Genomic DNA, 12621 nt, shown 5'->3' on the forward strand with positions numbered 1-12621 from the left:
GCAAGCCGATGTCCTGGTGGACAGTGACGTCACGGGGGGCAGCGCCAGAAAATTAGACTTTTTTTTGTTCCACTTTGCCTTTGTTTTTATGAAAAGATGTCACATTTTTATTTGTGCTCTAGACGAGATTGCTTCTTAGTTTCATATTTTGTATTTAAAATTACAAATCAAATGACCATAAGTTTTCTTTTTAATTATTATTACAATTATCTAATGAGAATCCCAAATTAACAAAGCATGCAGAGACCTCTAATTATGCATCTTCATATGTCAACATTAATTACATAACATTATCTGTCTTATTTTGAAACAGGTGGCTAGAGATTTTGAAAAGATTGCGTTTGTGATTTTAAAAAATATATAAGTATTTAATAAGCAGCAATAACTTACGAGAAGTTAAGTGCAGGGAAATATTGACAAAGGAGGAAAGAGGGGGGAATGATTTTCAGGCTCTTAACTGATCACCGCAAAAACAAATGCAGTCAACAACAAATATTATATTTCCGACGGTACGTGAACACAGCATTAGGGTAAAACGTATCAGCGGCGGTTCCGTGTCCTCCAATCAAAATGCAGTATCACTCAGCGGTATCCAATCAGAATGGAGCGCCTGCAGGTGGCTGTCATGTTATCAGTGAGTCCCGCTTCCCTTCTAGCAGAGAGAGAGTCAATTTATGGGATGAAAAGGAGACTCTTTAATGGTTCCCATCAAAACCACTAAAAACATCATCGAACCGGCTGACTTTGGCGAGGATTCCTGCGGCGGACTGCGACCTAAACAAACACGGAGAGACACTTTCAGGGGGGGTTTCATCCGGGTCTGAACTTCCCAGGAGAGAAGAAGTTTTTCCCGACTCTTCCTTCCTTCGACATTCAGGATACTTTGGAAGGAAAAGCGACAAATGCGCGTTTTTTTTAAAATAATAGTAATAAAAAAAAATCTTTAAGTCGTTTATTTCCACTGAAGTGAGTTCGGTGGTTCATGTTTACAAATGTTAGCGGTCGGGCAGATGGACGCTAACCGGCAGAGTGCGTTCGTTCTGGGCAGCACCCCGCTGGCGGCGCTGCACAACATGACCGAGATGAAGACGTCGCTGTTCCCGTACGCGCTGCAGCAGAGCCCGGCGGGCTTCAAGGCGCCCTCGCTGTCCAACCTCAGCTCGCACATCTCCGGGGGAACCCCGCATGGAATAAGCGACATTCTGGGGAGACCCATCACCACCGCCGGGCAGCTGCTGTCCGGCTTCCCGCGGATAAACGGGCTGGCGGCGACCACAGCGGCCGGGATGTACTTCAGCCCCGCGGTGTCCCGGTACCCGAAGCCGCTGGCCGAGCTGCCCGGCAGGGCGCCCATCTTCTGGCCCGGGGTGATGCAGGGGGCCCCGTGGAGGGACCCGCGGGTTCCGTGTCCAAGTAAGCATCCTTCATTAAATTACTTTTTAAAAATTATTTATTTTATTTGCGTGCGTGGATGTTTGCTTATTAGTTGTTATTTCAGTAAATTTAGTTTTTCTGGAGCTATTGTGGTTTAATTTGTATATATTAGATTTTCTCTCTTACCCTGAAATATCTTATAATATTTAATTTTTTTTCATCATTGAGTAAATTAGTTTTTATTTTGAATTATCGACTATTTTGTGTCTAAAATATTGTAGCGTTTATACACATTTTACTACACAACCTTAGAAAGCTCTAGATCACCCAAATTATTATAACATTTAATTTGTCGGCTTTATGCAGGTATTATTGCAGTTACCCACACAAACTAGAACAAGTTGATTTTTTTATTTTATTTGTGCAAAACGCTTTACAATAAAAGTCTTAAAAACAGAGAACAGGAATAGACGAAAGCAGTGCAACATGCAATTAAATCTATTATGTTTTTGCAATATATTAACTGTAAAAAAATAAGCTTTATGTCAAACTAAAGGTGGTCTATTTTAACTACCAATTGAAATACAGTGCAGGTGATTTAAAATAACACGTTTTAAAAGATAATGTTTTAATTTTAAATAGATAGTTTTTTTTTATATATATATTTATTCATTTCCATTGATTGTTTTTAAGTTCCTCTGATGACTTTTTGTTGAGTTTTTCACTCTAACAAAGCAGACAGGGATGTAGCTTAAATCACAATTATTTAAAAAAAAAAGTATATATATATTTTAATTAATAGATATATCGCAAGACAATCTGGAAAATATTTTTGTTGAGACAGCACAAATTAAAGGAGTTTTCTGAATTTATTTCCCCCTCCATGTTTCTGTCTTGTGCTCTGCAGCTCAGGCTAACCTCATGGTGGACAAAGACGGCAAGAAGAAACACTCCAGGCCGACGTTTTCCGGACAGCAGATTTTTGCTCTGGAGAAAACCTTCGAGCAGACCAAATACCTGGCTGGACCCGAGCGAGCCCGGCTGGCCTACTCCCTAGGAATGACCGAGAGTCAAGTAAAGGTAAACAGAATTAAAAATGAATTAAAATTCACAGCCACTGTAACAGATAATAGGTAAATATTTGCTTCATTTATTAGATTTTTTTTCTGCCCTGTGCCTCAGGTTTGGTTCCAGAACCGGAGGACCAAGTGGAGGAAGAGACACGCCGCGGAGATGGCCTCAGCCAAGAAGAAGCACGACTCTGAGACGGAGAAGATGAAGGAGAGCTCGGACAACGAGGAAGACGACGAGTACAACAAGCCGCTGGACCCCAACTCCGACGACGAGAAAATCACGAGACTGTTGAAGAAGCACAAGGCCACCACCAACCTGGCGCTGATCAGCCCCTGCAGTAACAGCTCGGACACCTTGTGATGGACAGAGCAGCGGGGTCCGGCGCCGGAGACCCGTCCCACTCAGTTCCCACCTGATATAGCAACCTGCGCCTGATGGGAAGCGCAATTTATTATTTTTTTTGTTTCATTTTGCTCGGGCAGAGAAAATGCCAGAGAGGGGGGCTTCATCTTCACTGGACACGAGTCGCTCCAGAACTCCTCGTACGAGCTGAACTTGAAGGAAAAAAAAAACTGAGGCCAAGTTTCTGTCGGTGCAGAGGACAGTAAAACTGAGGAATAAACTTGCCAAGTGGGAGTTTTAACTGCGGCGGCAAATTTAAACACAATATTAAATCCGGATCGGCGAGACTCACTCATTTATTCCACAATAATAACCCAAAGTTCCAGGGTACTCCAGGACTTTTTGTTTTTTTTAATTATTATTAGAGATGCACCGGTCAGACTTTCCCTGGTCAATACAGGAATAAAACGCATTAAAAAAGAGAAAATTGATATTCAGCTTTTTTTGTTAGTTTTCAATCCAACGTAAAATAGAAATATCATCCTTATTCATGCATCAAAGCATTTTCCCCAACTAGAAATGCACCAATCAGCAGTCCAAGAATCGGAATTAGCCGATTTTTCATTGATTGTCTCTGATTCAGTGATTTGCTAAATGCATTAAAACTAAGAATTGCTACTTTTTGTTGTTGGCACATTAACACATCAACCAACAACTTGCACTTTGATGCACTTTTTTCAGTTTAATATAAATCAAATTTAGGGCTAGAGATGTATACTTTATTGCATGAACAGGGATTATTTTGTTAAAAATTCCTTTTAAAAAATTGGTATTGACCAGGAAAAGTCTCATCAACAATAATCTAAATTCTTCCAATTCCAATTCAATTTCTCATTTCTGTTGCTTTAAAGTAACTTTTTTCTGCTTTAAACAGCAGTACCCATCTGTTGTCAGCTGTTTTTCATGTTTTTTTCGCCACACTGCCTCCGTGCTGATCCGGATCGCAGACGCATGGTGTAAACGGGCCTGTGAGGTTCTGAAGCTCACTTTAACCAGGGTAAATCTGCTGTGCTAAAAAAGCTAAAGTTATTATGCCTTTTGTTTTTGGGAATGTAGGGGGGTTGTCTGCTTGGGATGAGTGAAGTGAGACTGTATATATTTTATACTGGTTATGTTGGTTCAAACTTCATGTCTCTCTCCCTTCCTTAGCTATTTGACCCGCTGTTTACGTTTTTAATCCGTTTTCTCAACCTTTTATTCAACTCTTCACGCAGAGAAGTGCAGAAAATACTTGCTGTAAATAATCACTGTAAAAAGACGGAAACAAACAATTTCTTTTAACATCTTCCCTTTGTTTTCATTCAGAAGAGTTTGAGTTTTACCTCATTATGGAGCGGGCCATAAAACTGCAGCATCTTTAATTATGTTGATCTAAAAAAAAAAGTATTATTGCTTCCAGGAAGAATATAGGAAGGAAAAACAAGACTTTGTATTATGAATAAATTATTTAACAAGCTTTTTGTTATGTTTTATTTTTTTTTGTGTGAGTGGGCTTTATATATAGAAAATGCAACAAAATATTAGTTATGGAAAAAAATTCACATTTTTAGAAATAGCTAACATATTATGATTATTCTATATATTCTATTTAAAGGAAGAAAACTAGCATTTGGTGGTTCACAGTAAATGTAAGGTGGTGCTGCTGGACGGAAGAGCGCCCTCTGTGGACGGTACCTGCTACTGCAGCTGACCTCATAAATTTGAGGCCTCATCAGGCCAATCAGGAATTAATTTTTTTTTTTTTGGTTATAAACCTGCCATCAACAGAAATATTTTAACATTTATTTCAAACATTAGACTAATATTAATACTAAAAAAATTTTAAATACTTTTTAAAATTTCTACAATTTTTTTTTTCAAAGTATCTTTATAAAGATATAAATGTGTTATGATTTTTGTTTATTTATATGCCTATTCACAATTTTGTCTACATGCATCTCTACAATTTCTATAGAAAGTTCATTGGTAAAACTAACTTGGAGACGATGAAGTAATAAAACATCTAATTAATACGTAGTAATTCTAATCTCTCATGCAAAACCTAAAATACAATAAAGTGAGTCTCTTCTGAATAAAGAAACACGATTAAAGAGACAAAACACGAGTTGAGCTCTAATGGTTTTTATTGCTTAAGAACTGCATCACCTACAATAGAGGCCAGGCCTTCCAGAAGGGGCTAGAATAAAATCTCTTTTATAAGATGGAGTGAAGAAAAAAACAACTGTGGCTTAAACTCCTACAGAATACTCAGAATGACCAGCAGGAACAAAAACAAGCTTCTTTGTTGCCTACAAACCAACACAAACAAAAGACATTAACTCTCCAGCAGGCACAAAAAAAAGACAAAGAAAAAACATTTAAAAACTCCACTTGCTGTGATTCATCAAGATGAAACAAATAAAGAAATCACAAAGAATCGGTCTGACGGCTTCAAACAGTCCGAAACCTGTAGTGTGGTGAATGAAAGCGATAAAAGGAAAAAATAAAAACGCTGCCGTCTCCGGTTGCCCCCTTTAATGCTCGTCCTGGGGGCTCCACACAGCAAAAGCAGAAAATCTCCCTGCTTTCTTCTTCTTCTGGGTTTAGAGTCTTACATTTGGAAATAAACACCTTTACGGATGATATTTCTCAACTCTTACACACTTTATGTCTGTGTAGGATACTTGGCACCACAATGCAGTAACAAAAACAAAAACAAAAACAGTTTACATCTTAAAGGGACACCCAAGCCTACCTAAAATATCACATTCAGAACCATAATATTATAGAAATAAGTTAGAGTAGGAATAATAATGACATAATGTGAGGGTGCTATTTATATCAAACATTATCTTATATATATTTTATATATATATATATATATACATTTAAACATATATATATATATATATATAATATACTTGAATGGTCTATGGCACTGCTTAAAACATTCTTGGATAGGCAATAAATCACAGAAGAGTTTTTCTTCCTGAACTTATCCGAGCGTTCCCGCTCGCTCGGTGTCTGCGCACGCTGCAGCACAAACGTTTTGGTGCGAACCATAAATTATCTCTTTTAAAAAGTACAGCATATAAAATGAAAAAGTCCACTGATGTGTCAGGCAACAGGATGAAAAGTATATAGTTTCATATAGTTTCATAATAAACTAAGATCAGAAGTCCTACTTATTCCAACAGGGACGGTGAAGTTTGGTCAGAGAACTGCACTAAAACCATCCAAGGCTCTATATTATACTGTCAAATGTACAAATAAACCTAACAATATGGATATACAACATTTTTTGCATTGCACATTTTTCTTATCTTTTCTGGGTTTTTTTGTTTAACACCTTACATATTGTTTGAAAAGTAGCTTCTATACATTTAGGCATACCTAAAAATGGCCAGTAAACTGTCTAAAAGCATGTAGTATGACTGATTGGGATTAGAGTTTTGGAAATGAGGCTGTGGCATGGAAAAAAAGGGTGGCTTATTCATCGCCCTGATTGTCTTTTTTTCCCTCCTTCTTCTTCTGGGGAATAGGGTTGCATGGCAACGGTGAGGTCAGCAATGTGCGTCTGTCGCACGGAGCCGGGGCCCTCCTCGGGTGTTCGTCCGCATCTCGACAAGTGTTTTATGGAGAGAAAACGGCACGGATGAGCCGTCCGGAAAACGCAGCGCCGCTGAAAATAAAAGAAGCTTGTCTGGGATCTTCGGGGTGTGCTTGTGCAAACTGGGTGTGCAGGCGTGTGTGTGTGTGTGTATGCATGTGTTTTTCAGGCTCTTCATGGAATATGTTCTACCTCCCTTTGGCAAGAATTCCCTGTGGGAGAGGAGAAAAAAAGAAAGATAAAACATTTACACTTAAATTTTAAAAAGTATTTGCTGCAGAAACACAAAATCGTATCAAGTATTTTTGGTTCAGTTTCTAGTGCGAATATCTTAGTGCACCTGAAATAAGACAAAACTAACTTAGAAGTAGCTTTTCAGTAATATATCGGAGGTAGTTTAAGTAAAAAATCCTTAATGTTATTAAGGAATTATTAACTTAATCAAGCTCCAGTATTTTCATGACAGTTACTTGTAAGTTAGTTCTGTTTTGATCCAACTGTACTAAGACAGTTACACTAGAAACTAGACCAAAATACTTAGGTTTTGTGTTTTTGCAGAGTTAGGATGCTTTTCAAAAGTATTCATGACTTTTGCACATTTTTCAACATCACAACCACAAACTCCAGTGAATTTTTTTCTCCATAATTTTCAAGTCCCACCATAGGCTTCATTAGATTTATGTCTGAACTTTGACTAGGCCATTCTAACACTTCAATAGACTTTGATTTATTTCTTTTTCATTTTTAGGGTCGTTGTCCTGCTCTAGTCTCAAGTTTTCTACTGGTTTTTGTATTTAAAAACACAAAATCCTACCAAAGACTTTTGTCTTCCTAGTGCAAATATCTTGGAGTACTTGAAATAAAACAAAACTAACTAAAAAGTAACTTTTTAGCAAGATAAATAAGTTTCTTTCAAGTAGAACATTCTCAAATATAGACAAAAATACAAGTTATTCTTATGGCAAAATATTTTTCCTGTTTAAAGTGAAAAAAATTTTTTTTTTATATTAAATAATTATAGACTTAAAACAAACTTATCTATCTTGCTGAAAAGTTACTTCAAAGTTATTTGTCTCATTTTAAGTGTACTAAGATATTTGCTTTAGAAATTAGACAAACATTTTTGACAAGACTTTGTGTCTTTGCAGTTATTGATCACAAACCTCAAAATACTTCTGTTTGTGATAGTGAGGTGACAAAATGGGAAAAGGTCCAAGTAGTATGAATACTTTTGCACTATTTGACCTACAGGACATTCGCTCACGGGTTAGAATAAAAAAATTAAAGTCTAGCTTGTAAGAAAGCATCTTAAAATGGTCGAGGCATTTTAAGTTCTCAACAGTTGAAGTTTTATCTCTGGATAAAAACTCTTCAGACAGGAAACATTTGCTCTTACAAGTACTTTGGTGTGAGATAATGGCAGAGAAAACATAAGCCAATCAAAGCAAACAGTTGCAACAATGGGGAAGAATGTTAATAAAGAAACGAAAAATGATATTTACCACGAAATCACAGCACCACACAACATCTGCAGGTACATGCATAAGGATTACCTTTCCCCGCTGGTAATCGGAAGGACAAGAAGACGGGCTGGCGGGGGGGAAGGAGACAAACCAGTCAGGAAAAAGAAACCGGAGAGTTGTTGCTCTGTGGGAAGAGGACTCGCTGCTGCCCTCTGACCTCTGAGCACCTTTAACATGCAGGTTAAACTCACACAGCAGCACCGCACATTTTTGGGCCCGAGTGTCAACTACACTGGACACTTCTTAAACAGAGGCAGCCAAGATTTTAGCACTGATGTGTGATTTAGAGGCTGCTGCAGTTCTTTTTATTTTTTTTTTAGTGTCCAGGGTGCCTTTGCATAAGAACAGATTTAACTTAAGGCACCTCTGTCCACATTTAAAGTGTTTCTGTACTCTGTCATGCAATATTTCTCCAAACTCCGAAAACTGTGAGAAAATATGTTGTCCACAGAATTATCCCCACAGGTTTTCAATCAGATTTAGTTCTGGCCTTTGACTAGGCCACTGCAAATCTAAAGGTGCATTCACACCAGCCCTGTTTAATCCGCTTTAATCCAACTCTACTTCGTTTGTTCAGAAAGTTCATTTGGGGAGGTGTGAATGCAAAATTGAACTCTTATGTGGACGAAAAAAGGCAACAATGGTCCATCTAAAAACATAGATTTCTGTTCTGATGAATTGAACTCTTCCAAAAGCAGGAAGTGGACTAAAGCGCAGGGCATTCTGGGTAAATGCATCCAAAACAAACACGCTAGTCTAGTGCTAGCGGGACAAATGGCTAACGACAAGAGACAAAAGAGAAATCCTACAACTGCTAAAATCTGACGCTACTCCATATTTGATTACAATTTGCACAGGAGGAAGTTATGCTTCTTCTTCAGAGGTTTTCATGTTGTTTAATTCAGTGGATCTTGGTGCAGCGCCATCACAGGCGAGGAGGGGAAAAACTTTTTCAATCAGTTTGGTTCATTTGAGACAGTCATTGTGAAAGCAAACTGCACTAACTGAAAATGTAACAAATGTTGCAACTTTAGTTCCCAATCAAGCCGAATCTACTGGACTATCAGATGGCAAACAACCTAAATCTTCTCTCGTTGAATTATTATTTTTGTTGGGTTAAGTGCATGTTTGGACTCAATGTGATGATGAAAAATAAAATCCCTCTACAGACACCTCAAGATCAAAACTGACTGGAATTTGGAACTGCTCTACATTAGATCACATTGACAAAAAAATGTCCCTAACGTGTTTTGCAATAAAATGCTGATGCAGAGAAATGTATTTGCACTGCAAGTTTTTTTTTTTAAATCCACAAAGTCATAAAACATTATTTAACAATACTTTGAAAAGGCGTTTCTCAGAAAGCCTCTTCCACTTCTTGCCAGTTTCAACAACATTTAAAGGGACATTCATTTACAATAAAAGAGAAAAATGGCTGGAGCCCCTGGTGTTACCTTGTGGTCCCCCATGCAGACATTTGGCCCAATGTTATCATACACTATTGAATTCTCCTCATTTTCCCGCTCTCCCTCCTCTCTCTCATCTTCTGGCTGCAGAGGCAGAAAAATAAAACGTATCAGTGCTGCAAAACCAACAGAAACACACACAGACAAACACATTTTGGTTACAGAGGCAACAACGTTTGCAAAGCAGCCAATCCAGGAGTGACATTTATTTTTCTTGGTTCTGACTGGCTGTAAATAATTAACACTGTAGATGTTAGCTTCCCCTGTGTATTAATGGATATTATTTGGTGTTTGAATTATTAAGCAGTTTTAAACGTTCAAGTGATTTTTTTCTATTCATTTGAGTTGTAAGAATATTTGGGGGATTTTTATGAATGTAAACAATACTAAAGTATTTGAAAATAATGAAGTTATAGTTTTTTGAGTTTTTAGTTTTTTTTCGGGGAAACAACATAGAGCTACTGGTCAAGGAAAGTATTAATCCTGCCATCATCAGTTGGTATTTAATACCTGGTTTTTGTATAGGGCTAGCTACGATTGTGCGGTAAATTGCATTGGAGAAATAACTTTTCTTTAGTTGCACGATAAAAGCCGACATTGCAAATCCATACTGTTTTGATGTTGAACACATTTAAACTCAGTACTTCATATAAAAAGGTATGTAAACAAAATGTCCTAGAGGCAACAATCAGTTGGACCTACATGTTATATAAAATATCACATGAATGAGTGTGTAATTCTAAAACAAGTCACAAAATAGTTAACTGCGAAAACATTAGAATTTCTTACTTTAATGTTAGATCTAAATGATTTGAAACCCTTCAGAGAGAAGGAGTAAAGAGCAGAAATAATTCCCAAATTGTGTATTTGCTTCATTCCCACTGCAATCTGAATGCTTTGTGAGAGACAATGTTGTTTCTGGATCCCTCTCCACACACCAAGAGCCTGATGCCTATTCGCTCATGAATCTTCAGACTGGAGAATAAATCATAACGCGTCTGGTTGAACTAAAGAGTTTTTGAACAGCCACACGCACACAGATCCGCAGTCCTGTTTCTGAGGAGGGAGTTTGAGAATGAGCGATAAAGCAAATTCAGAATTAACTTCAGAGCAATCCGGCAGCGGCGCGGGGTCAGCGCGCCGCCCGCCTCCACCTCTCTACCTCTCCAAGCGAGCCGCCACCTCTCTATTCAAGTGACGGGCGTCCCCCCTTCCCCGCAAGCCTGGGATTCATTCATCAAACACACACTTGGTAATTTACAAAGGCAGCATAAAATTGTGGATTTTCGGGCTGCGTAATCTTGAGACAGATAAACAAATTACCCGGGGGCTCCTCTGGCAGGGAGGGAGCGCTCGCTCGGCTACACATTCATTACCGGCGCTCCTGGAGCTGGTGCCGCGCCGCGCAGCCAGCGGGCAACCTTTGGCGTGTTAGGGCTCGGCAAGCAGAAAATAACATGATGGCGAGTTAACCGACCGTGCCATGATAGATGACGCCGCATGCCGGGCTGTTTACGGGCCCATGTCTCAACAATCTGTAACGCTCAGAGCCTGAGAGTGGGCGCTCGGTGAATCATCAGCCAATCTGCGAAAGCACTAAACTGTTCCACTCCGGCCTTGCATTACCAGCAATTAGCCGGCACTTCAGGGCGAGAAAAGCAAACAAGCAGCCAGCTGTGAGGGAGAATCACCTTTAACATAATTCTGATAAATTAAGTTGATAAAGGAGACTGGATGTACCTACAGCGGCGGGGGAAAGAAAGTACACCCTCTTTATTTCAGGGTTTTACTAATGAGGACATAAGGAAAGCAGTTGCATAATATAATGGCTGATAAGCATCATCATCAGCGTTTCCACTGATTGCAAACTGCAATGGAAACACGTTTTGTACGTCACATGATCAACAATCGAATGTTGCTACTGGCGCAAACCACGAAGAAGAGGACAGGAAGTAGTGGACCGAAACATGGGGCAGCATGATTTTAATGACTTATGGTGTGAACAAACTTATTCATATGTGATTTTAATTGTGTTCCTTGTTTAATGGAAACTGCACGATTATGTTTTTATGACATTAGAAGAATATTGACAAAGTTTTGCGCACATAAATAGCAGTTTATGCAATTTGCATTATAATTTTTGCCAACACAATGACAAGATGGAAAGATAGCAGCAATAGACTTATATTACCAATTCAGGAAGAGCTGCAAGGATTTTTTCAAAGTATTTCAAGTTTATCATTCTCCAGAGAGACAAACTATTCACAACTAGGTCTGTCATAATTTTGCAGGACTATAAATTGATAGTATTGTTTTCTTGAGACCATTTTCAAGTAATGTATTGATAATGGTGTAATAATGCAAGTCCTCCTCCTCAAAGAAGAATAAACTGATTTTGTAACAAACACCTAACACTGAAAATGGAAGATATTTTAAAACTCCAAAATAAAACACAACCAAAAACAATAAATAAAACAGAAATAAAAAACATACATACATAAAAAAATGGATTATGATGTGTCTGTAAATGAAATTGCCTTTCAAAAAATATAAATCAGAATGGAAATTATCGAGCTCATTTTAATTTATCATGCGATTAATTGATTAATCACTTATTGCGACAGGCTTATTCATTCAAGTGGAAAGCTGGCAATTCTCCTAGGATTGGAAAACCCAACAAATTCATCCCACCATGCTCTACAAATATTATAAAAACCAACATTATTTATTAAATCAAAATGTGAAAAAACAAAAATAAATCCTACATTTCAGCATCTCTGTAGCAGCAATAAATCAGTAAAAGTTTTCTGTTTCAGGATTTCAGACTCACTCACTGTTGTACCTGACTTTACTTCATAGATTTAAGTAATTAAAGTTTGAAGACAGGAAAAAAGAAAAGGATGGAAGAAGGAAAGAAAACCCCCCCAAGATATACAAAGAATACATTTTAAAATTAAAAATGGGGGAAAAAAAGAAGAGGTTTCTGCACATCTATCTTATGCTCTACAGCATTTCAGTCAGGTACAGGTCTGAACTTTGACTGGACCATTTTTACACATAGTTTTGTTTCATTTCCAGCTGTTCTCCAGTAGATTTGCTGTTTGGCATCGTTGTCATATCATGACTTTGACCTTTGGGTCAAGCTGTAGCTGTCAGGAGTGATTCATGTTAGCCCATTGAACCACTACTCCAT

The 12621-nt window shown here is 38.1% G+C and overlaps 2 protein-coding genes across 3 annotated transcripts in view; one reads left to right on the forward strand and one right to left on the reverse strand.

Moving 5' to 3' along the window:
• Window positions 1–663: 663 nt before the first annotated feature.
• Window positions 664–3716, forward strand: nkx6-2 (NK6 homeobox 2). The gene is made up of 3 exons (XM_005795168.3): window positions 664–1413; window positions 2282–2454; window positions 2557–3716. Exons 1-3 carry the CDS (start codon window positions 993–995, stop codon window positions 2806–2808), a joined length of 846 nt encoding a protein of 281 aa, XP_005795225.1. The 5' UTR covers window positions 664–992; the 3' UTR covers window positions 2809–3716.
• Window positions 3717–4955: 1239 nt separating this feature from the next.
• The window catches only part of inpp5a (inositol polyphosphate-5-phosphatase A), a 224810-nt gene continuing 217144 nt past the window's right edge, over window positions 4956–12621 (reverse strand). Inside the window, exons 14-16 of one of the 2 annotated variants that reach the window (XM_023328035.1) lie at window positions 9417–9512; window positions 7942–8029; window positions 4956–6651 (exon numbers count right to left, since the gene is read on the reverse strand). In XM_023328035.1, the coding sequence (XP_023183803.1) occupies window positions 7949–8029; window positions 9417–9512 (177 nt within the window). In that variant the 3' untranslated portion in view covers window positions 4956–6651; window positions 7942–7948. The remainder of the gene's footprint in view (window positions 6652–7941; window positions 8030–9416; window positions 9513–12621) is intronic. The other variant, XM_005795167.3, reaches the window with a different exon arrangement.

This window comes from Xiphophorus maculatus, chromosome 22 (genome assembly GCF_002775205.1).
Source record: "Xiphophorus maculatus strain JP 163 A chromosome 22, X_maculatus-5.0-male, whole genome shotgun sequence".
Classification (NCBI taxonomy): domain Eukaryota; kingdom Metazoa; phylum Chordata; class Actinopteri; order Cyprinodontiformes; family Poeciliidae; genus Xiphophorus; species Xiphophorus maculatus.